This window comes from Neopelma chrysocephalum, unplaced genomic scaffold, assembly GCF_003984885.1.
Source record: "Neopelma chrysocephalum unplaced genomic scaffold, ASM398488v2 Primary Assembly neopelma1_124, whole genome shotgun sequence".
Lineage (NCBI taxonomy): Eukaryota > Metazoa > Chordata > Aves > Passeriformes > Pipridae > Neopelma > Neopelma chrysocephalum.
In genome coordinates, this window is record NW_020897786.1 from 2,010,262 (window position 1) to 2,032,347 (window position 22,086).

At 53.0% G+C, this 22,086-nt stretch overlaps 3 protein-coding genes and 1 long non-coding RNA gene across 4 annotated transcripts; 2 read left to right on the forward strand and 2 right to left on the reverse strand.

Annotated features, from left to right (window-relative positions):
- Window positions 1-684: 684 nt before the first annotated feature.
- Window positions 685-5,693, reverse strand: LOC113974626 (cytochrome c oxidase subunit 5A, mitochondrial). The gene is made up of 5 exons (XM_027697919.1): window positions 5,480-5,693; window positions 2,561-2,677; window positions 1,849-1,970; window positions 1,345-1,467; window positions 685-841 (listed from the first exon to the last, which is right to left on the reverse strand). Exons 1-4 carry the CDS (start codon window positions 5,562-5,564, stop codon window positions 1,354-1,356), a joined length of 438 nt encoding a protein of 145 aa, XP_027553720.1. The 5' UTR covers window positions 5,565-5,693; the 3' UTR covers window positions 685-841; window positions 1,345-1,353.
- Window positions 5,694-5,755: 62 nt separating this feature from the next.
- LOC113974627 lies at window positions 5,756-6,431 on the forward strand. The gene is made up of 2 exons (XR_003536602.1): window positions 5,756-6,060; window positions 6,300-6,431. It is a non-coding gene; the product is annotated as an uncharacterized LOC113974627 (long non-coding RNA).
- Window positions 6,432-6,760: 329 nt separating this feature from the next.
- RPP25 (ribonuclease P and MRP subunit p25) lies at window positions 6,761-9,842 on the reverse strand. Its single transcript, XM_027697915.1, has one exon. The coding sequence runs from the start codon at window positions 8,818-8,820 to the stop codon at window positions 8,188-8,190; it is 633 nt and encodes a 210-aa protein (XP_027553716.1). The 5' UTR covers window positions 8,821-9,842; the 3' UTR covers window positions 6,761-8,187.
- A 4,408-nt stretch (window positions 9,843-14,250) lies between these two features.
- SCAMP5 (secretory carrier membrane protein 5) lies at window positions 14,251-21,508 on the forward strand. The gene is made up of 7 exons (XM_027697928.1): window positions 14,251-14,364; window positions 15,909-15,985; window positions 16,246-16,374; window positions 18,056-18,212; window positions 18,876-18,977; window positions 19,126-19,243; window positions 19,354-21,508. The coding sequence occupies exons 2-7, from the start codon at window positions 15,979-15,981 to the stop codon at window positions 19,546-19,548; spliced, it is 708 nt and encodes a 235-aa protein (XP_027553729.1). The 5' UTR covers window positions 14,251-14,364; window positions 15,909-15,978; the 3' UTR covers window positions 19,549-21,508.
- The last annotated feature ends 578 nt before the right edge of the window (window positions 21,509-22,086 follow it).

Here is a 22,086-nt window from a genome sequence, read left to right on the forward strand (position 1 = left end):
ACCGCCAGCCAATGGCAGCGCGGGGCTGGCGGGACTCAGCCAATGGGAGGCGGGCAGGGGGCGCGCCCCTCTGGTGCGCATGCGTGGTGGCGACGGGACAGAGCGCGGGATGGGCAGCGCGGCGTCCTGCCCTGCACGGCACCCGCAGTGCAATGGGGAACACACCAAACCCTCCCTTCCCGGAACACTCCCCTTTTCTACGGTGAAAATAGTAAGAAATTTCCATTCTCTCCCAGCCCCGACTTCCCCGCCCTCCCCCCGGTCCCCCCATCAACCCCCTGCCTGTACCAGAACCGAGGCGGAAAACAGGAGCACCATCTGTCCCAGAACAGATCCCCTCCCAGTAAGGGCATGTCCCTTGCAAACAGGAGCCTCCCACTCACCTCTGAGGCTTTCGACATCATCCCAGGGAAATTCCCCGAGGGCTGGGAGAGCTTGTCAAGTCCTTGCTCTGTCCCTCCCCAAGGCTGCATGTACAGGAGGATCACGATGCCCTCCAGACACCTCCTTACCTTCCCTTTCCCAAAGCCAGGTGCTCGGGAAGGCCCTGGACACCGGGGGCCAAGCAAATTATTTGCCAAGCAAATAATGATTTATAATCTCCTCAGAGCACATTCATGGTTTACTTCTTCCTTTTCTCTAGAAAAGCAACAAGAAATAAACACACAAGCCACCACCACCATATCAGTCAAACCAGTTTTTCCTTTATTAGGTCCAATTCCACAGCACTTACACTGTGACTCAATAAAGGAAGAAGTTATTTCAGATAAGATTTAAGGTTTGTATCTCCAGGTGACTGTGTACAATCAGGTAGCATCAGTAAAACACTTGAGTAATGCACCTGGAACAAAAAAGAACAGGAAAAAAAAAAAGAACCAGAAAAGCCATTTAAGAAGCAGCCAAATATCTCCACAAAGTTTCCACGAGGTTTGAAATGGTTTATTTCCATCCCTTTCACCCTCAAAACCCCATCTAACCATCCTCAGCTCAAAAATGCAGGTACTGCATTCCCAGCACAGCTGCTTCAGTACACCCCAGCACCAAGACATTGTATTCCAGGGCAAGGAGGAGGGACTTAGAAGATCCAGAATTAAGTACTATTTGCAGCAGGCTGACACATGGTATCTCTATTCTAAGCATAATATTTTAAAAAAGAACGTGACACTTGTCATCTCCTGAAGAAACCAAGTTAAGAGGCTTCACTTCCATGAGGATTTTTATTTAGGGCTTAATTTTAGTCTGGGATTAGAGCACGTCAGGTCTTGCCCATATTCTGCCTTTGCCAGGGGCTTTGGGGTACAGTAGTCCCATGCTAAGAGTCTGGGAAGCAACATCATCCCTTACCAATAAAGTTTATGCTTTGTCCAGGCCCAGTTCCTCTGGAGTGGAGATTCCCAGTTCACTCAAAGTTGGTCTAAGCTCCTGGATAACGTAAGGATAGATTTCCTTGTGAGGTCCTGCCTTGTCCTAAACAAAAAGACAAATGGTGTTATTTCAGCATAGAAAGATTCTTCTATTGGTCTTACGCCTCCAAAATCTCCACACCAGCCACTGCTTGTGGCAGAGCAGAACTGTTGGCTTCTAGGGTTGGCTCCCCTTAACTCCCTGGGAAGGCTGGATTCAAGTTTCAAGGTTTAAGGTGTTTTCCAGGCCTACCCAGCTTTGTGAGTTACTACTCCCAGCCAGCTCAGCACTTGATCCCTTAAGAAGCCAGTAAGCTTTGTGCTCATCATGCAGCCATTGATCACAGCAGCAGGAAAGAGTGGTTTCCCCTTGCAGCAGGAAAAAGTCAGGGGAAACTGTCCTGCTGCCGGGCTCTAGCAATGCAAACACAGCAGTTCCACCCACCTTTACAACCTCTAGGATGCGGACAGTGCTGGCAAAGTCATTTAACCGTCTGCAGGCCCTCAGAGCCGCGTCGATGATTTTTGGTTCTGGGACCAGGTCGTAACCCACCAGTGTGTTTATGCCTGTAGAGACAAGAAAACAACAAGAGGAACTTGGAATCAGCTTGCCATGCTGCCAAAAGGAACCCCTTGCTCTCTATTCCCTTCCTCTCCCTTCCAAGGGAAGAGCCCAACACCTAGCCAGCCAGGTGCTGCTGGAACAATCCCTCTGGCTGCAATTATCTGATTATGCAAACACATTTTTAATTCTTAATTGGGGAAGCTTAATAAAACTTGGCAACTCCACAGCAAACAACTGGAGACAACCAGACAACAGCCTGCAGTCAGTTATGGCCAAGCCACTGGGTCAAAGTCCAAAGAAAAATGTGTGTGGTTACACACTAAACTGAGCTTATGTACACTTTTCTTGGAGCAAATGTTTCTCTCCCTCCCATCCAAGTGTTAAAGTCATGGAATGGTTTGGGTTGGAAGGGACCTCAAATGTCACCTAGCCCACCCACCTTCCACTAAACCAGGCTGCTGGAAGCCCCATCCAACCTGGCCTTAGACACTTCCAGGGATGGGGAGTCCACAAAAAGGCCAAGTAAAGTTGTTATTTCTGGTCACCAAACTTACATTTACTGCAGGTTACTCTTCCCTTTTCCCCAGCGTACCTTTCCTGAGCTCCCAGGCATCAATATCTGGCTTGTTGAAATACGTCACCCAGCGAGCATCGAATTCTTCATCTGACTCTTGTGACCCGTGAGAGTAGCAGCGGGCGTGCAGCACAGCTGGATCCAGAAAAAAAGGAAGACATTTGGAGCAAAAGGAAAATAACAGTGCTTTAGTCCTTACCAAGAGGCCAGAAGCCATAAAATATGGATTTCACTTGCTACAGTCAGTCTGGATCAGTCCTGGATAAACAGTGGATGGATACAGCTATTAAATACTGTGTTTTGGTTTGTGGCAAAGTGTCTGTTTTTTCCACATCAGACTTCCAAAGTGTCTCCAGAGCCTTTGGTCAGAGCAGGATTATTTAATGAGCACGGGGAAACACAAGAAAACCAACTCTGGATAACCAGACCTTAAGAGAGGTTTTCTGGCATCCCTATATCTGTAAGATACAGGAATTTTCCCTCTTCCCAGAGCCAAGCGAGCTGGAGAAACGTAACATCATTCATCACCAAAACTCCACAAGCCAAACTACAAAGGCTTTCAAAAGCAAAGGGATGAGAGGTACTTCTTCCAACAGGCTGCTGAAGGGTTGAAGGAGAAAAAAAATGATCACTCTATGTCTATCCAAGATGAAACTCCTGGATCTCAAGGCTGTAATTGCATTAATATTTCATAATTAATCACAAAAGCAGATTGTACCCCAATGCACAAATTAGCCTGATATGGTTTATGAATTAATGTCTTCCCTCAAACACTACTCTGTCACAAATTGGGGGGTTCTTTGATGAAATTGTCTTATTTTACTGCATGAAGGTTGGAACAGTTTTCCAAAGGAACTTCACTAAAGGAACACAAGCCTGGTGCTTCCTTTCCCCACTGCTAATCTCACTCCACTAATATTTGCAGAGGTCGCACACCAGATACGACCTTGGAGCTCAAAGCTCCGCTTTAGGGAAGTCAAATTTAGCTCCTGACTTTTTCTTTCTTAACCCAGCATGAACCACTTGCGCTGACCAGCTACAGAGTTTTATTTAAAAGAAGAAACCCCGACACCGGGTTGTATTTTTGCTGATATCCTTGTCTTCACTCTCAGTAATGACAGACTTCTAAGAAGTCAATTTTGGTTTTTTAACAGAATTTAACATGGTCCAACATTTCAGCTGCAATTCTGATTTATGCAATGAAAGCATGAAAATAGTTTTATTTATTTTAGCTAGGGAAAAGCAAATAAGAGGCCAAGCTGGAATTATAATCATCTTTTGCCATTCTGTAGGGAAATTCCCCCTCCTCTCCCCAACTCCAAAACAGACCTTTGACCCTGCTTTCTCTAATAAATCATCTGCACAGCTGAGCTCAGAGCAAGAGCACAACTCTGTAAAAGCTCCTGCACGCAGGACACTACTGAAAACCCCCCAGATTTCAGCTGTTTGGGGGTGAAGCCTTGTTTTTCCTAAACAGAAAGAAAATCCTACAGAGAAATAGTTAATCACAGTTTGAGAAAAGCCTAAATTGAAGTGCTCAAATGCCACCTTTAAGTCTTAAAACTAAAGTCTTTCCTTAACAAAATTATTCCCTGGATCCTGAACGAAAATAAAGACCATAAAAATTAGAACTCTGGATTTCCAGGGTGCATTTTTCAGCTGCTGCTACATTTCTTTTCCACCCTGTGTTTTCCATATTCATGTTTATATTTTGGGGACTGGGCTCTGAGATTCGTTTTGCCTCGAATGGGGTCCTTCAAGGTCACTGTCACACACATCATGTGTGTGTGACAGCCAAACCATGCCAACCAATCCACGAGATTCTCAACTCAAGGAAGAAGCAAAGGGCACATACCTTTGCTTTCAAATGAACGCAACAGGCATCAGGAGCCTAAGAAGCCTAAAATCACCTAATATTACATAAAAACAAGTTAAAGCTTCTTCCCAAGGGCCCGAATTTGTCAGTTTTCCCTGCTTACGAGCACAGAAGAAAAACACATATGAAGAAAAACATTAATTTACTGAACATTTGGCAGTGAGGAGGAGACCAGGGATTACAGAGGGAAGGTTTTGCAGCAACACAAACCCCCGAGGCCACCCTGAAGGCCAAGGGGTCACAGCAGTGTTAAGTGGGGTGTTTGTAACATAAGACCTTGGAAAAGAAGAACTTGGATGGCCACGAGCAGACAGGGTTCAGGAGCACAAAGGAACAGCGAGCAAAGACTTTTCGTGGATTTAAAAATAACAAAAAACCAAGGGTATTAAGAAGCATCTAAAAAATCCCTATGCTTATTACTTACGCGCAGCAAAACGCTCCCTTAAGGCAGCTGTTTAACTCACACGTGCCGCAGCAGAGGCACACACAGGTCCCACGTATTATTAGTGCCTGCTAATTAGCTATTAATTGCAATGCAGAGGTTAATTAGCTATTAATTGCGATGCACAGGCATCCTGTGTTCTCCGCAGTCTCTGTATTCCAGCTCTGCCGCCCTGGCCACCGTCACACCGTACTGTCTGCGGCTGCTATTCCTCTTCTCCCTATTAACTAGTGTGTTAATGAGGTGTTAATATTATAACTAATCGGGGTGTTAATTAGCGCGGTGACGGCCGGCCCGGAGCTGGAGGGGGCCCGGGGGCGGTCAGCGCCCCGGTGCTGCGGAGGTCACCGCCGCCCTTCATCAATGTCACCTTGGCGGGGGGCGCGGGGAAAGCGCCGCCACCGCTCCCCGCTGCAGCCCCCGGGGAGGTGCCCGGGCCCCATGTGAGGCCGTACCGGCGGGGGGGTCCCGCTGGCGGCGGAGGGACAGGCGGGGGCGGCCCGCACTAGGCCGCGGGGTCACCGCAAGGACACGCCGGGCTCCGCCACCTCACACCCCGCCGGGCCGGGATCCCGAGGGCGAACGGGGGCGGGAGAGTCAGAGGCGTGCGGCCGCTCACCTGCGGGGCCGGCGGGCCGGCGGACGGCGGTGCGAAGGCCGGAGACAGCGCAGCGGCGGAGGAGAGAGGCGGTGGCGGCCAGCATGGCGGCGGGGTGTGAGGGAGGGCGGGAGGCTGCACCGGGGGCACGCCGCTGGGTCCCGCACCGCACCGGGAGAGAAGGACGGAGATGAGGGAAGGCGGAGACTGGCGCAGGCGGGTACAGCCGCGCGGCGGGTACGGAGCGCGGGAGGCCGCGGCAATGGGCTGGGGGCGCGGTGGGGCGGGACCCGCCGCCATCTTGGGGCGGGGCCGGCCGCCATTTTGTGCGTGAAGGGCGTGGCCGCCGGACCTCTCCCTCCTCATTGAGCCTCCCCTCAAGGGGGTATTTAGAGTCGGTTTTGAGGGGTTTAGGCTCTTTTGTGGTGGCTTTGGGCTGCTATTGCTGCCTCTTAGCCGAGCCCGCGCAGTCATGGCCCAGTGCAGCCTCCCCGTCCCTGTCAATGGTCACCCGCCCGACTCCATCGGTGTGAGGGGAATGGGCTCAGCCCGGCTCTGCTGCCGCACCCAGCAGTTCCCCAGGCTCTCTGGCACTCATGGTTGTGTCCTGTCCCCACACCGTGGGGTGCTGCCCTCAGATACCATCGCACCGTGCCAGCCACTGCACGGGCACAGAATCACTCCCAAAACCGTCCTTGGGGCTGTGCCTCAGCAGTGCCACACAAAACCATCGTGATAATTCCACTCGCAATGTCCTCCAGTATCATCATCCTGGTTTAAATGTTCCATTTTTTGGGTTCCAGTCATATTTTATTACTTTTTTTTTAATGTTCTCGTGCAGGAAAACCTCAGTGCACAGCCAGCAAAGCGAGGAGTGCAAAATTCCAGGAGTGGTCTCCAAGTGTTGCCTCCAAGACTGGAAACTACCTGCTTATAAAATCAAATAAAATAATTTTGCACAGGCACAAGATAATGAGAAACTAGTGATTTTTAATTTTTTCTCCTCTCGGTGGGGCCAATTGAGACAGCAGCAGTGGAGATGAAGGGCTGTTAGTGCTCAACTCTATGGCTCCCACAGTCTTTAGGCTCTGATCAGAGGAGTTTATTAATTAATTTTATTCATTATTTCTTGTGCATTGGGGGTAGGAGCCTGTACCTGGTGCTCTCATGTGGGGTGGAGGGTTCAACCTGAATGGGGTCTGCGCTGAGGAGAGGAGCTGGGAAGAGCTGGATGGGACAGAGCCCAAAGCTTTCCCAGCCCCCAAACCACAAAAAATAATCGTTAAAAAAAATACAGTGGAAATTAATGTTCAAGTGAAGGGAATCAATCTGCAGCAGAGCAGATAAGCAAGAGCCTCTGGCCCAAGGAGCAGCTGCCTGCTGAGGGAGATAGCAAGGTCATTGCCAGACAAAACAGACCCTGCTTCTTCCTCCTCCTCCTCCTCTTCTTTATTTCCTATTCCCAGCAAAGCAAGCCCTTGATAAAGAGGGGATGCTCGCTGTGCCGAGATAGCGGGAGTGAGGCAGGGAGATAAGGCAGCTTCAGCCGTAGCATCCCCACGGATGGATTTTGGGAAGGTTTCACTCACTAATACCAATTAATTCATCGTGCAGTGCCCCCAGGTGCTGGGCCAAGGGGAACCAGGTGGATTAGAGCTTGTTTGGCATCCCTATTACCCAAATCGCCCTGGTCCCTGCTGCGGGGTCTGGAATGGGGGCTTTGCCAGGCGTTGCCATGCCAGCACGGACTAGGGCACACAGCAGACCCTGATGCCATTCTTCCAAGGGACAGGATTTGTCTGGGTTCCCCTTGTCCTGGCTCAGCAGCAGCCCTCACTGTGCTGATCCATGCTGTGTTCAGCAGCCAAGACGATCCCCCTGTTTTCCCATAGACATATCTCAACTGTTTCAAAGAGCTTTTATTTTTCATTCATTTCCCTTTGCCTCCTGGAAGAAGAAGGGATTTTGCTTCCAAGGGCTTTCCCAGGCTCTGCAGCCAAGCTACGATCCCAAAACCTCCCTGTCCTGCCCTGGGCACTGCATCCAACCATGACAACCACCCACCCAACACCCCCATTGCCCCCAGCTCCCCAGCTCCAGACCCTCGGGGAGAGCAAAGACTGGAAAATGCAATGCAGGTTGCTTTATTTCCTTGTGCTGTCCTACAGGCTGCACAGCATGGCACAGCACAGCACTTGGCTCTGCAGGCGCAGGGAGGGAGCGACCCCCTGCTTGTTTGGGTGTTTTTTTGGGATGAATCATGGCCCCAGAGGACACTGAGCCCAGCATTAATAACCCTGACAGCTCCTCAGCAGTGGGTTTGGTAATGAAGGTTTTATTCCAATGGGCTTGGGGCAAAACCATCTCTCCTGACAGATGAGGCGTTGCAGTGGGGAGCAGTGCTGGTGTTGGTCCAGGCACCCCACCTCTGGCTCCGTGGGAGTTGCTGCAAGATGTGGCTGGTGGTCGTGGTGTCCCTGGGTGGCTGAATTAGGGGCCACCAGCTCCCCCCCCACACCCTCCCCTGCTTCAATCCATACCCAAGAGCTGGTGGGTTTAACACTTTAACCCTCACCCCAAATCTGGAGACCTCCCACCTGTGGGGATCAGATGGAGCAGCGGCAGCAAGTGGGGACATGTCAGGGAGAGCCTGCAGCCCACTGGTGACCCCAGAATCAGTGTATATTTCTGCCTCTCCACCTGTCTGATCGGGGTGGGAAGCACTGTGGTCAGTGGTCCGGCTGGCCAGCGGTGGTCCCTGAGCCCCTCGGACTGTCAGGCACCTGTACCTGCAGCTTCTTGGGAAGCAGCTCCTCGTGGGGAGGTGGCAGCGGCCGCTTCAGCCCCTTGGTGGAGGATCCCAGTGTGTCTTCTCCTGCCTCACCGAGCCCGTGCTGGGGTTCTGGAGGTTGGTAGCCCGTCTGGTTGGGATCCAGTGGGTCTCGGGAGAGCAGGATGCAGATGGAGGGGACGTTTTTGTGGACGGTCAGGTTCTGCGCTGGGCTGTCGGGCAGCAGGTCCTGGTTCTCCCAGACCTCCAGCACAGTTTTGTAGCGTACCTTGGTGACCTGGTGGAGCCCTCCCAGCTTGCGTTTCATGATCTCCACACAGGTGATGGTCTTGGTGACTGCCCTGCCAGAGCCACTGAAGACGATCTGCCGGCTGCCCTTCAGCTCCATCTGGGCCATGGCGAAGTTCATCAGGTTCCTGATCTTGCTGCCCTCCTTCACTTTCATCTCCACCACGTCCGGGGACAGGTCAGGGAAGGGCAATGGCATCTCTTCCTCCGATGTCCTCACCTTTCGGAAGTTCTCCATCCCAGACTGGGCAGCGGGCTTGGTTCTCCCTCCTTCAGCAGCCATCCTTCACCCCTTACCGGTGGATCCACACAGTCTCCCAGCACCGTGGAACCATGGCAGGGCTGACCTCACTGCCCTCCAGCCCAGCCCTGCATCCCCACAACCACCAGCCCCTTCCCCTCTGCTCTGCAGGGGCTGGTAGCAGGCTCAGTGGCTGTGCCAGAGGGTGTCCTCTGTGAGAAACAGGGCTGCAGGATCCTCTGGGTGCTCCCAGTTGCTCCCAGCAGGGATGACAGCTGGCTCCAGCTCTCGGTGATGCTTGGGCTCCTCCGCTCCCACTGCAGTACTCGCTTCTGCTGCTCTTTGCTTCATTCTGGACTTCAGCAGCCCCCAGAGCTGTTCTGTGTAATTAGCAGATCCTCCCCTTCTCCCTCCCCTTCCTCCCCTCCTCCTTCTCCTCCCCTGCTCAACCACCCATCCCAGCACCCAGCTCCTGTCTTCATACCTGACAGGCAAAGGGGAGGGCAGGGAACCCAGCTCCCCGTCCAGAAACAGGGAAATGAAGGGAAAGGAAGGAGAGGAAGGTGGAAGGCAGAGGCAGAAACTCACTCTTGCCTTCATGATGCTCCCAAAGTCCTGCCCCCTTAAAGAGAACCTAGTCCCTTCTCTCTGTGCTTGCTCCTCTTAAGGACACCCACTGCTAACAGCAAAAGTCACCCTGCCTGCCTGCCTGCCCGCCTGCCCTGCAGCATTCCCAGAAGGATGAGGAATCCTGGCCACACTGTGCTCAGACATGGCACAAAGATGCAGCAGGGACTGCGGGAAGTACTTTGGAGCCTGAGCTCAACCCTTATTAGCCATCAGAGAAGCTACTAGGACCTGCAGCCAGGAAAAAGCTGGGCAGATGGCATTGCAGCCAGGCATGCATCAAGTGTGCCAGGGCTCTGCTCCCCCCCCGACACCCCACATCCTCAGCCCTGGCTCTGCCCTGCAGGAAAATGTCTCAATTCCCAAAGCTCCGAGGAGCAGATGCTGTGGCAGAGCTGGTTTTCATGGGTGATTTCTCTCTCTCTCCCTCTCCTTCTCCTTCCCTTCCTCTCCCTGCTGCTCTCCCAATCCCTGAGCCTTGCCATCTCCGCATCCCTGACGCGGAGCTGCCAGCTGTGGGCTCACCAGTACATTTGCTCTTAGTAAATCCCAGGAGATCCCTATTGCAGGCCAGGGGTGTCCCCTTCCTGCCCCCAATCCTTTCCCAGGGAGTGGCAATGTCCCTGCCCCAGGCTGGCCCTTTGCCTGGCCCTGTCACCTGCCTGTCCCCTCCCACCCCACTGGCCGGGGGGATCATTGCACAGTGGAAAGACACGCCGAGTATTGACTTGCAGTCAAATCTTATCGGCCCAGGCAGGCCCCTGGATTGGTTTCACTCGGAGCAGGGCTTGAAAAAATACATAAATAAATCAATCGATCCCATGCCTGTGGAGGTGATGGCAGGATGTGGCCATCACCACCCGTCCAGGATGAATCTCACATCCCTGTGGTCCCCAAACCAGCTTTCTGTGGGTATCACTGCCTAAATGGTGGTGGATATGGGACACCCCCTGATCCAATCACTGGATTGGGGTCTGGGGGGGGTCTGCAGGCAGTGGGATGGGATGGAATCTATGAGCAGTGTGCTGGAACACCCCAGGGGATGCGGAACATCTTTTCTCACACTCCCTGAGGCCCCTTGGGCACAGAGAGGGAAACTGAGGCAGGGCAGGCAATCCTCCCAGGCCCACCCCCAGCACCAGATCCAGGCTTTGAGCATCCCCAAGTCCTCTCTGGTGCTCTGCAGTAGTGAGCATGCCTATTCCCTGTGCTTCCACCATGGATCCCTCGCTCCTATGAGACAAAAGAATGGCATTTCCCCCCCTTTCCGCTTGGTAACTCTTTATGGCATCCTTGCAGATGGCACTTGGTTCCTTTCTCAGGCAGGCAGGGATGGATTAAAGCCCTCAGGGAAATTGCTGCCTTCAAAAGGTGCTAAATCCCTGGGAAAATAATGAGGGAATATTTCAGTGACTGAGAAATCCCTCAAGGTAATTATCCAGGTAACCTGGGAGGGTTACATGGACACTGAGGCCTGAGAACTCCAGGGCTCTGGCCAAGCCAGATGAAACCCTGGTGCTCACTGAACCATCCAGCCCTTCTTTCCTGGCCCAGAACCATCTCCTGCCTCCCATGGCCCATTTTCCATGGCCTCGTGGCACCTTCCCCACCACTGGGTGATGGAAGCAGCAGCAGCTTCTCTTCCATGGCCTCTAACTGCTGCTTACTGAACTCTGCCTATTGCAGCCTCCAAAAGGAGGCAGGTGAGGTGCAATCACAGAAAGGCTTCAGGAGGGTACACTCCCCCCAAAGCCAAGGCTGCATCACATTAATGACGGTCTTATTTTTCCTCTGCAGTGCTTAAAATGTAAATGAAATTCATTATTAGCAACTCCACTGCTAATTACCATCTGAAGCCATTCATTAGCCTGTCAGCTTATTTGTTGGAGGACAACAGAGTGAATGGGTTATTCCAAGTGATGGAATAGCTGAAATGAGCTCAGTGGGGTGGGAGAGGAAAAGCAGGGAGAGGAGGACAAAGGCACAGACAACTCCAGCCATGGGGGATCAGGGAAAACAGCTGGGAAAGAGGATGGGGAGTCCTTTCAAATGGAGAAGAGGCAAATAGGAAAGGCAGGAATGGTGAAAAAAAAATAGGAGTAAAGGAATTACATCCTGAGTATTGTCCATCTGTCCTTCCTGAGCAGCCACGCTGGTCACTCTGGGACCCAAGGAGTGGTTTCTTCCTCCCTTTCCCCATTACAGTTTCTCTCTGAGCATCCTGTATCCCAGTGCCATCCCAACCCCATCCCAGGAGGGGTCCAAATCCCTGCAGCATCCTCTTGCCTGGTCTCAACCCCATAGGAGGTGTGAGCTTGGAACGGCCATTTGGGAGAGGAGCCAAGAAGAGAGCTGGTGGTGGCAGGGATGAAGAGGGCTGCAGGAGACAGCACAGAGACTAGCCAAAACTGGAAAAGTGGGAAAAAAACCCCAGAAACATATTCCTGATGGAGATCAGGGCAGCTGGAGAGGAACAGTAACTCGAGACCCTGTCCTCCACCTGCCCTCTCTATATTTTCTTTCATCCAAGGTGGCCATGCACAGGAGCAGGATGGAAAGTGGAAGCATCTGATACAAGGAAAGTCTCAGTGCCACCGTCCATCTCTGCGTCATATCTGCCCAGCTCAGGTCTCAGCCTCTCATCACGTTGCACTCAGCAGCAGGCTGATGCCAGAGCTGATTGTAACCCCGGGAAAGGGGGTACAGATGGACCCCCGAGATGTCACAGTTACAGGGATTCCCTGCCCCAATCCTAACCAGCACCCTGGAGCTGCTGTTTCACAGGAGCAGCTCCCTGAGGGTGCACCCCAGTCTTCCCAGGGTGCAGGGGCTGTCTCAAGATGCTAGAGGAACCTTTGGAGCATCCTAAGTTGGCACCAGCTCCCTGCTAACTGAGCCCTTATCCCTGTAGTAAGCAGAAAATTACAGAGCTCAAGATAATTCTCATTTTAAGAGCTTGACAGTAAAAGAAAACGGGAAAATCCCTTTTATAAGACAAATCCCTTTGCAGAGCTTCAGCATGATGAGCAGAGAAATGTCATAAGGACCCTGAGAGCATTAATAAACATGAATGGGCTGCACCAGCCACACCGGGGACTCCCACCCACATCCTGCCTGTGGCACAGGAACTCTATTTAGGCTCAGCCCAGGGATCTCAGTCCTAGTCTGAGCTGTGCTGGGTCAGCTGCAGCTGGTCTGCTAGACTCTGATCCAGAGACTGACCCTAGACTGGACCTGTGGATTGACTCCAGTGGCTTGAGTTCAGTGGCTTTGAACCTGTTTGTTTGCTGGGAATTTGCTGCTTGATCCAGACTCTTGGTTGGATCCTTCCCAGCCTGCCCTGCTCAGGTAGTGTGGGATGAGCAGGGAGGCTCTTCCCCTGCCCCTCTGTTATCCCCTTGGCTCCCCAGGCGTTCCCTGTGAGTGAGGGGAGCACACGTCTGTTTGAATCCTGAATACCCCTGCTTGGAAAACCTGTGGGCAGACAGGAATGTGGTGATGCTGAGGGCAAGGAGTAGCTCTGCAACTGGACATTCCCAAAGCCTCAATGGGATGGAAAAGCACTGGGTGGCCTGAGGCAGAAGAGAAGCAGGGAGAGGGGGAATTTAGGTGAGAGAAAGCTCAAGAAACAATAAATAAGGGACAAGAAATAAGCCCTAAATCCCCAGGGTGCTCGGCCAGGGTGGCTCTGCAAGGCTTGGAGCATCCCTGTGAGGTCTCACATGTGGGCAAGTAGTGGTGCTTGGCAAGAGTGGGGATCTATGACCCCATTCCCTTCTCCCTTTCCTTCCCTTCTGCCAGGCAGGGGGTGGAGCTGGATGCATGGGGGTCCCCACTCTCTGCAGGGAACAGCTCAGGGTCCAAGACCCAGAAGGAGGTCAGAGTGGACAGCTGGGCCCCCTGCTACAGGGTCATCTGTGGCACACTTGTTTTCCTGCTTCCCTCCATTTTGCCATCTGTGAAGCAGGCATTTTCCCTGTTTCTGCCAGATTTCCTTCCTTGCACGTCCACAGCAAAGGTGTTCCCCTGCTGTGGGTGTTTGGCGACCAGGGTTCCCCGGTGTAAAGAGATTTTGCCGCTTCCTTGCCCTGCTCTTCACATCTTCCTGTAGTGGGATGTTGTCTTTGTTGCCCCTCTGTGACTCTCGAGGTTGGACCCTGGGAAGGGAGGACAATTTAGTTGTCAAATAAAGCCATTTTCATGCCACTGCACTGATATTCTCACAAGCACTGAGGCAGGAGGTCCAAGTGGTGTGCACAGAGCTCCGTGTGATGACACTGAGGACAATGGACACTGCCTGTGGAGTCCTCAGGCTGATTTGGGATTTATATCCTCTTTAGGAGTTTTTGATCCCTGTCCTAGTCCACCTGTGAATCAATCCAGTCCCTTCCCCTGCCCTCTGCATCCCGACCTTGACACTGCCGGCAAAAGCAATCAACATATCCACTGCCCCTCATGCAGCGAAGCCATTAATCAATCACTGCTCCCAGAGTGAAGCACAGGATGAGAAGCAGGGCGTGGACACGCGGTGACCCGAATCTGTCCCTGCCGGTGGGACCTGCTGGCTTTCCATTGCCTCCTGGGTACAGAGAGCCTGCGTGCCCTGCCAGGGGCTGTCCCCCAGAGCCCCTGCCCCACAGAGGCTGGTCTTCTACCCACGCGGAGCTTGCCATGTGCCGAGTAGGGGTCAGTGCACCCCTGCCCCATAGAGCCCCCATTCCTACAGAGCCCCCGCGAGGCCCCGCCCCTTCCCCTTGGCCCCGCCCCTCCGGCCGGCGGCATCAGGACCCTGGACAGCGTCGGCGGGTGCTCTCGCGAGATCTCGGCGCTGCCCATAGCCCGGGCGGCGGCGGCGCTGCAGTCTCGCGAGAGCGCGGTCGCTGCGGCAGGAGCAGCACCGGGCGGGCGGGCGGCCGCCGCCACCCGCCGGGGACCGGAGGGGCCGGGTCACGCCACGGGGTGAGTCCCGGGGCCGTGCGGAGGGGGGAATGCCTCGGGGGGAGGGCGCTGGATGTTCCCCCCGAGCGGGATGACCGCCCTTTGCACCGACGCCCCGCTCTGCACCCCTCTCGGAGGGGGGATGCGCGGCGTGGGGGCGTCCACGGTGACCCCGCACACGCGTGAGTGCAGCGGGAACCGAGCGGGGGGCGAGCCGCCCTTCTCGCCGAGCCAGGCCGCGGCTGGCAGCCTGCGCCCGGCTTTGAGGTGGGGGCGCGTAGAGCACGCAGCGCTTCACGCCCGGCAGTTCACGCCGAAGCCCAGCCCTGCCTGCCCTCCCCAAACCCGCGCCACGCACCAGAGGGGTTTCTCCTCCGTGCCATCACCCATGTGATGAGCGCTCCCACTTTTCCACCCCTCCACCATATTCCAACCCCCCCCCTCAATTACATCCCCACAATTCTGAAAAAAATAACCCACCCAATATATTCAAAATCTGGGTGTTTTCTCCCCGCGGCGGCGCAGGTGTCGGGCCGGGGGGGGCGCGTCCGTCGTGTGTCCCGGCTCCCGGCACACGTGGGTGGGGGCGGCCGGAGGGACGTCACCGCGCCCGAGGAGCTCGTATTTATAGCACCGGCGGGATGGAATCATCCGGGGGCTGCCAGCGGATGTTGGGAGAGATGGCGAGCCGCGGGGGTTTGCTGTGCCTGGCCTGTGTCTTTGGCACTGGGGGATGCTTGGAGGGTGGGAGAAGACCCCTGGAGAGAGCCCCTAAATCCTCCGGGGAGCCCCAGGCACCAACCGCCAGGCCCCCGTGTCTTGGGAAGTGTGTTGGCTTCTGCCAGCTCTGCCCGGATAGCTGGGAGAGGGCAAAACTTTCAGGCAGGTGGGGATACACCATCTTCATGCTTCTATTTCAAACCTCAGCTCTTAATTTTTACTGTAATTCGCCTTAATTTTCCCTTCTGGGACAGAGCTGAATGATCTGGGATGGTCGAACTACACGAGTAATCGTTAAGCCGGGCACTGAAGTGACTCATTAGTGACAATCGCCACTGATTTATTTTTTTTTCCAGCTGATTTCCCTGCTCTGATTTCCCTGCTCCCTTTTCAGACTGGTTTTTGGCTTTGGCTTGCAGAGATGGGAGCTACAAGGCAGCAAGACAGTTCCTTGTGCTGGAATTTAGCAAAAATAATAATTTTAAAAAAAAATCAGTTTTGGGTCAGGCAATGAACTCGGGGGTTTCAAGCTGCCCACAGCTGCCTCCTTTCCCTGCTGTCCCACCTGGCCCTCTCCTGGATGTAGGTCACTCTGGAGTGAGAGGCCCCACATCACTGGATCCTCTCGTAATCTTCTGCCTTAAATGGTGTGTAAGCCTCAGCCAGAGGAGCTGGGATTTATCCCCCTGCCAACCAGGTGCCAGCCTGGATGTGTGATAGTCTAGTGTGTCACAGAAACGAAGCAAACTGTGCTGTCCTTGAGTTATTTTGGAGCAGGGGGGAAATGAAGGCTCTTAGGGAGGTTTCTGACCACTTCAATCACCTCTTCTCTCATTCTCCTCCAGCTTTGCTAAAGCTCACACGTTGTTCCCAAGTACTTTTCCTGAGGAGCAGAGAGGCTGAGTGTGTGCCAGCATGGCAGGTATGTGGGCAGGCTCTGAAACCCATCAGGGGCTTTCCTGGACTCGTTAGTCCCAGTGGGGTGGTGGGTGCCCAGGCTTGCAGGATCCACATGGCCAGTGAGGGCTGAATTTGATCCTTTTTGGTGGGTTGGTGGTGGTTTCCCTGGGAAATCCTTAATTCCTGTGTGAAACTCGTCAATTCTTGGGGCTAACTAGGAAGCCTCCCGTTTTTTGTTCAGCTCTGGTCTGTGCCCAACAGTGATGAAACTTTTAATTGCAGAAAAAGTGAACAACTTCCCTCCCCTGCCCAAGTTCATCCCCCTGAAGCCATGTTTCTACCAGGACTTCGATGCAGAGATCCCGCCACAGCATCGGACCATGGCCAAGCGACTTTACTACCTCTGGATGTGTGAGTCACTTGGGTGGGATTTGTTTGCCTCTCCAAAGGCTGCTCCTCTTGGAGCCGCCAGCTGAAAGAGCAGGGCAAGGTCAGGGGAACCCCCTCCAGGCCTTCCCCGTCCAGGAATGGGACGTGAGCTGCAGCACCCCATGGGTCTCAGCCCTTCTGACCTCCAGGACGGAGGTGCAGAGCTGGCTCGGTGTCTGAGGGCCATCAGTGGTGATGTTGACATCTCACTGCAAGGAGGAGACAGCTCAGACTGGAGGGCTGGTGTGCCTGCTCCCCAAAATGTGGGAGCCCGAGGCTTCCCGGAGCTTGCCTGTTCCTCTTGCATGCCTGTGTGTGCCGTGCTGTGCTAACAGAGCTGTCACCAGCTTCCAGCTCTTCAAACTATCCTGGATCTCTCTTCCTCACCAACCCTGTGCAGGGAATAGAGTCAGAGGGACAGACCACATAGGTGGAAACATATGTGTGCAGCTTGGGGCAAGCTGGCACCAGCATTTAATTTCTTTTCAGAAGAAGTTCCCTTATCAGTTTTAGAAGTTTAGTTTCCTTATGAGGTGTTTTCCTTGAACTTTGGAACCATGAGTGCCCAAGGAGTGCCTTGTGCTTTGGAGGCAGGTTATGAAGAGCTGAGCTGGTACCAGAGAGGTCGGGGTGTTCCTGCTTTTGGCACAGCACCAGGCTGGCACCCTCAGGACTGTGTCCCATCAGGAATGTGACCCTGGGGTAGCTTCATCATGTCAGGAGGGTTAGTGTAGCTTGTCTTAGAAAGGGGAGTGAAAAAAAGCTGTGCTTCCCTGGGGAAGCTGTCTCAGAGGTGTTCAATTCCCTCCCCATCCCAATCTGGGTTTTCTCCCTCTTATTGTGACAGAGCTTGGTTCTTGCTCCACAGCACAAGCACCAGCTCTTGAAGCCAGTCACTGTCCCTTGGTTTCTGCCTCCAGAGCTCCTCTCTGGGTCATTTTCTCCCCAATACCTCCTCAGATACCTAGGACAGAGCGGCAGGAAGGTCCTTTTGGTGTTCTTTAGGGCAGCCCAGGCAGCTGAGCTCCTTTCCTTGCCAGCTGCAGCTCTCAGGCAGGCGATGGTGGGAGGGTTTTCATTCTCGTCAAAATAATGAATCATTCTCCGAACTCGGAGGCGTCAGAATGCAGCTGAGCATTCTCTGCTTTGTCCTGTGTCTGCTGATCTGGGATTCATAGTCAGAGCCCTTGTGTGGCCTGACCCCAAGCACGGGTGGGTGGGGGAAATGTGTCGCCCCCTGAACTGGTGAGGTGGGGCTAAGAGTTCAGCGATACTTGGGGAACTCCTGCACAGGCTCCTTCAGCAAAACTGTATCTGGAGTAAACAAAAAAAAGCTTCATTTTGATTCCTCCAGTTTCCTTCCATTAGTGGAAACATGTTCTGGCTTTATGGCAGTGGGAGAATGTGGCTCTTCCTAATCCTCAGAGCCCTGGACCTGCTTAAGGAATTACAACTCCGAGTAATATATTGATTTTCCTCCTACTCTTCAGCTGAGGTTTGACCCTCTTTGGCTCAGCCAGCCTGGGAATGTGCTCCCAGCTTAATTTAAGGGAAATCTGGCTAGGGCAGGACTGTGAGGCCACATCCCTGGGGTCAGGGTCTCTCATATCTCACTGCCATCCTTGTGTCCGTGCTACTCTGCTCTGTGTGTGTGTGTTTGCAGTGAACAGCATCACCTTGGCAGTGAATCTCGTGGGCTGCCTCGCGTGGCTCATTGGAGGCGGCGGAGCTGTAAATTTTGGACTGGCAATTCTCTGGCTCATTCTCTTTACGCCCTGCTCCTATGTCTGCTGGTTTAGACCTATTTACAAAGCTTTCAAGTAAGTGGTCGCACCTGAGCCTGGCTTCTTTTTGCCTTGTTTTCCTTCCTGAACCATCACTGTTTAGCCTGGGGCGTTGCCTAAATTACTAGGGGAATTTCATTCTGTCCAGCCTTTCTAGCTTTACTTTCTAACCTTCAAAACAAGGGTGTTTGGGATTTCCCGAGGGCCAAACCCCCAACCATGTGATGTAAGAGCACCCTCCATGTGCCTCTGTGCAGCAGCGGGGGAGAGTGGTGAGGATGCAGTTGGGGTGCAACTCTCCCTCTCTCTCATCCTTGAGGCTTCTTTTGTATTTTTCCACAAGTCCTCGAGGTGTTTGTATGGGTTATCCGTGCTGCTGAGATTGATTCCCAAATCTAGAAGTCTGGGGATGTATTTATTCCCCATGTGGGGTGGTGTAAGCCAAGAGCTGTGTCCCAGCATGGATGTCATCAAGCTCAATGTGCAGAGCTGGCCGAGCCATGGAGAGGGTCTGGTGCCCCCGTGGCTTTTCCCAGGTGCCCCTTCACCACCTTCAGCCTCTTGCAGTTTTTCTTTTGCCTTTAATTTTGCTTCTCACCACCCTCCTGCTAAATCACAGCCGGGTCTGAGACATAGGAGCATCTCCTCGAAGCACAGCAGGGATGGAGGTGCAGGGAGTGACCGAGCCCTCTCTTGCAGGACAGACAGTTCCTTCAGCTTCATGGCCTTCTTCTTCACTTTCATGGCCCAGCTGGTGATCAGCATTATCCAGGCGGTGGGAATCCCTGGATGGGGGGTCTGGTAAGGAAAATGCTTCTGTGTTGGGTGCAAGGGTGGTCACCATGGTGTTTTAACATCCTCGGTGCTTCTTGCCTTGGGGAGGATGGTTTGAGGAGCTGGGAAGGATGCTGGCAATTTGGGAAAGCTGGTTGTTTTCATCTCCTTGCAGTGGCTGGATTGCAGCGATTTCCTTCTTTGGGACCAATGTGGGGTCAGCTGTGGTGATGCTGATCCCCACCGTGCTCTTCACAGCCATGGCAGTCTTCTCCTTCATCGCTCTCACCATGGTATGGCAGGAGAAATAGGTGTGACACGTTGCTTCGGGGGGGCCCTCGCTGCCCCCCTGGGAGCTCAGCACCAGCTGCAGACACTCAACCCCTCTGGATTTTCCCTCCAGGTGCACAAGTTTTATCGGGGGAGCGGCGGCAGCTTCAGCAAAGCGCAGGAGGAGTGGACCACGGGGGCATGGAAGAACCCCCACGTACAGCAGGCGGCCCAGAACGCGGCCATGGGGGCGGCACAGGGCGCGATGATGCAGCACGAGACGCAGTACTCGGCCACCCCCAACTACACCTACTCCAACGAGATGTGAGCAGCAGGACTCTGTCCTCAGGAGGAAGAGCTGGGGCGGGGGGGGAAGAGAGGAGGAAGAAGGCTGAGCGAGTTTCTGCTGAGCTGTTTCGGAAAGCTGGAGTGTACCATAGTGGTGGTTCTTTTCCCGTCTTTGTAATGAGATCCTTTGGGATTCTTTTCTTTTCCTTTTTTTTCTTCTTTTGAGCTCTTATTTTCTCCTTTCTTTTTCATTCTGAAGAGGCTGTGAGTTGACCTGCAGGGCTCTTGTTGTGCGTGGTAGTCAGTGTCTGTTCACGTCTTTTTTTTCCCTGTGGAATAGTGTACAGTGGTGGTTTTTTAATTACTGTGGTGATAGGTGTACGTTAGAACCTCATCAGCCAAAAGCCCCCCACACACCCCCAAAAAGGGAAAAACAGCAACCAGCACCCATCTTCCCTCTTGGAATAAGCCCTGAACCACAGGTTTCTGACATGTGTGAGTTTTCTCTTTCAGTTGGTAGCATCCAGCCACTTGCCATTGTTTCATCAAGGGCAAACAGTCCTGGGAATTCTCCTTTTTCTTTTTGCTTTTTAACTAGCAGGTGGCTGGTTGATTTAGCATTAAAAAAAAAAAAGGGGGGGGGGAATGAGAAACCCTCAATCCTGCTGTTGATATGCTGGAAGCCAAGAGATTCCTAATCTACACCCTGGCTCAGGATCTACAACTTCTCTCAGTGTGTGATGTTGTAAGTGAGTAGTTTACACACTTTGACATGGAGGACCTGTGTGTGTATGTGTGTGTTTGTGTGTGTGTGTGTTGGGGAGCAAGGACAGGTTTTCCCTGCGGGATACAACTGTCCCATTCTGGATTCTGCATCCTGAGTCTGTTTTTTTTAAAAGGCTTCTGTTTTGAAAAGCAGTTGTAAAAGCAGCAGAGCGTTCCTCAGAGGACCTACTCTTGGGCAAGGCTGCAGGTCAAATCTTGCCACCCCGTATCCAAGCAGTCTCCCTGACGACAGAAACAGCCAGGCCAAGATTTGTCCCTCCTAGCTTTGGAGGCATATGCTAATTAAAGGCTCTTTAGGAAACCTCCAGGCTGGCAGGAAGCATTCCCACTTACTTGTGCTCCTAAAAAGCGTGGTGAGATGTGGCCATGTGTTTTCTTGGTGCAGAAATCCCTGCCAGCCCTGAATCCTGCCCAGTTTGGGGATGGTGGGCATTAAATAATGATCCTGCACCCTAGCAAGAGGCAGCTGAGCTCAGACTAACACCTCTTGGGGAGAGTGACTAGCACACCCTGGAAAAGACTGTGAGTGGGATCATAAATGGGATGGATGCTGCAGGGCAGGAGTCAGGAAAGCTACTTCTCAGAGATGCTTTTCAACTCTAAATGCACTTTAAATATGCCAATTTTTTTTCCCAAGTCCTTGAAAAGCAGTCCAAACAGAATCCAATCCAGCCCCTTCCTTAGCTCCAGTATCTCCTGCCTTGCACGGGGAAGGAGCTTGGTGTGCCACCAGCCAGGGCTATATGAGTCCCCAGCCCCTCACCCATCCCCTCCAGCCCCCCAGTGATGCTTGGATGTGACCCCTACCCCTGAGAATCACCCCAAAAAGGACCTTCTCTTCTCCAGCAAAGCACACCAAGACTAGTTTCCTTTTTAAGGTACCACTTCAGTCATTATGCAGTAGGCAGTCATCTCTTGACCAGACTAAAATGCAGCTATTGATAAAATGCCTGTCTGTGCGTGTGTGTGTATATATTTATGTATAAAATGTCAGGAGAAAAGTAATCCTTTGCTGAGCCTATTATGTTTAATCAGGTTTAAATATTGTGCAATCCATTTCTAGCTCGCCTAAAACTTACTCTGCCAAACCATGTGCTCTGTCATCCGTGTCTGAGAAATGATGGATTAAGTGACTTCACCTTTTGCATTGACAATAAGATGCATCAATAATAACTGTAACAAGCTGTAACTAACAGACATTGCTTCAGCACCTACCCCTCCTCTCCGGTGTGTCTCCTGAGTGTGTGAGCGCTGAAATGTGCCCCTGTGACACCAGCCGGGTTGGAAACTCTACCCTCTGTTCTCACCTTGATTATTTTTAAGCTGTCCCTGCTTAAGGTGGGGCTGATGTGGTTGTGATCAAAGCGGGGTGCTCCTGAAGCCCACAGGGTAGGAGAAATGGGGTGTTCCTGCAGCCGGGCAAGAGGAAGCTCTGGATAGAACACACCTGGGGGTTTCCTGATGTCTCCCTGTTGCTTCCCGTGTCCTGCAGTCAGCAAAACAGAGCTCTCTGCCTCTTGCCTTTCATGCTGCTTGCTTGTAGCTGATATTAGAGGGATGTCCAAATACAGCTTAAAAGCAGCAGTTATCTGGAAAGGGTTGTGGACCACACATTGCCCCAGATCTGTCGTGCTCGCATAATCATGGAATGGCTTGGGTTGGAAGGGGCTTCAAAGATATCCAGCAGGGACACCTTCCACTAGTCAAGGTTGCTCCAAGCCCTGTCCAACCTGGCCTTGGACACTTCCAGGGATGGGGCAGCCACAGCTTCTCTGGGCAACCTGGGACAGGG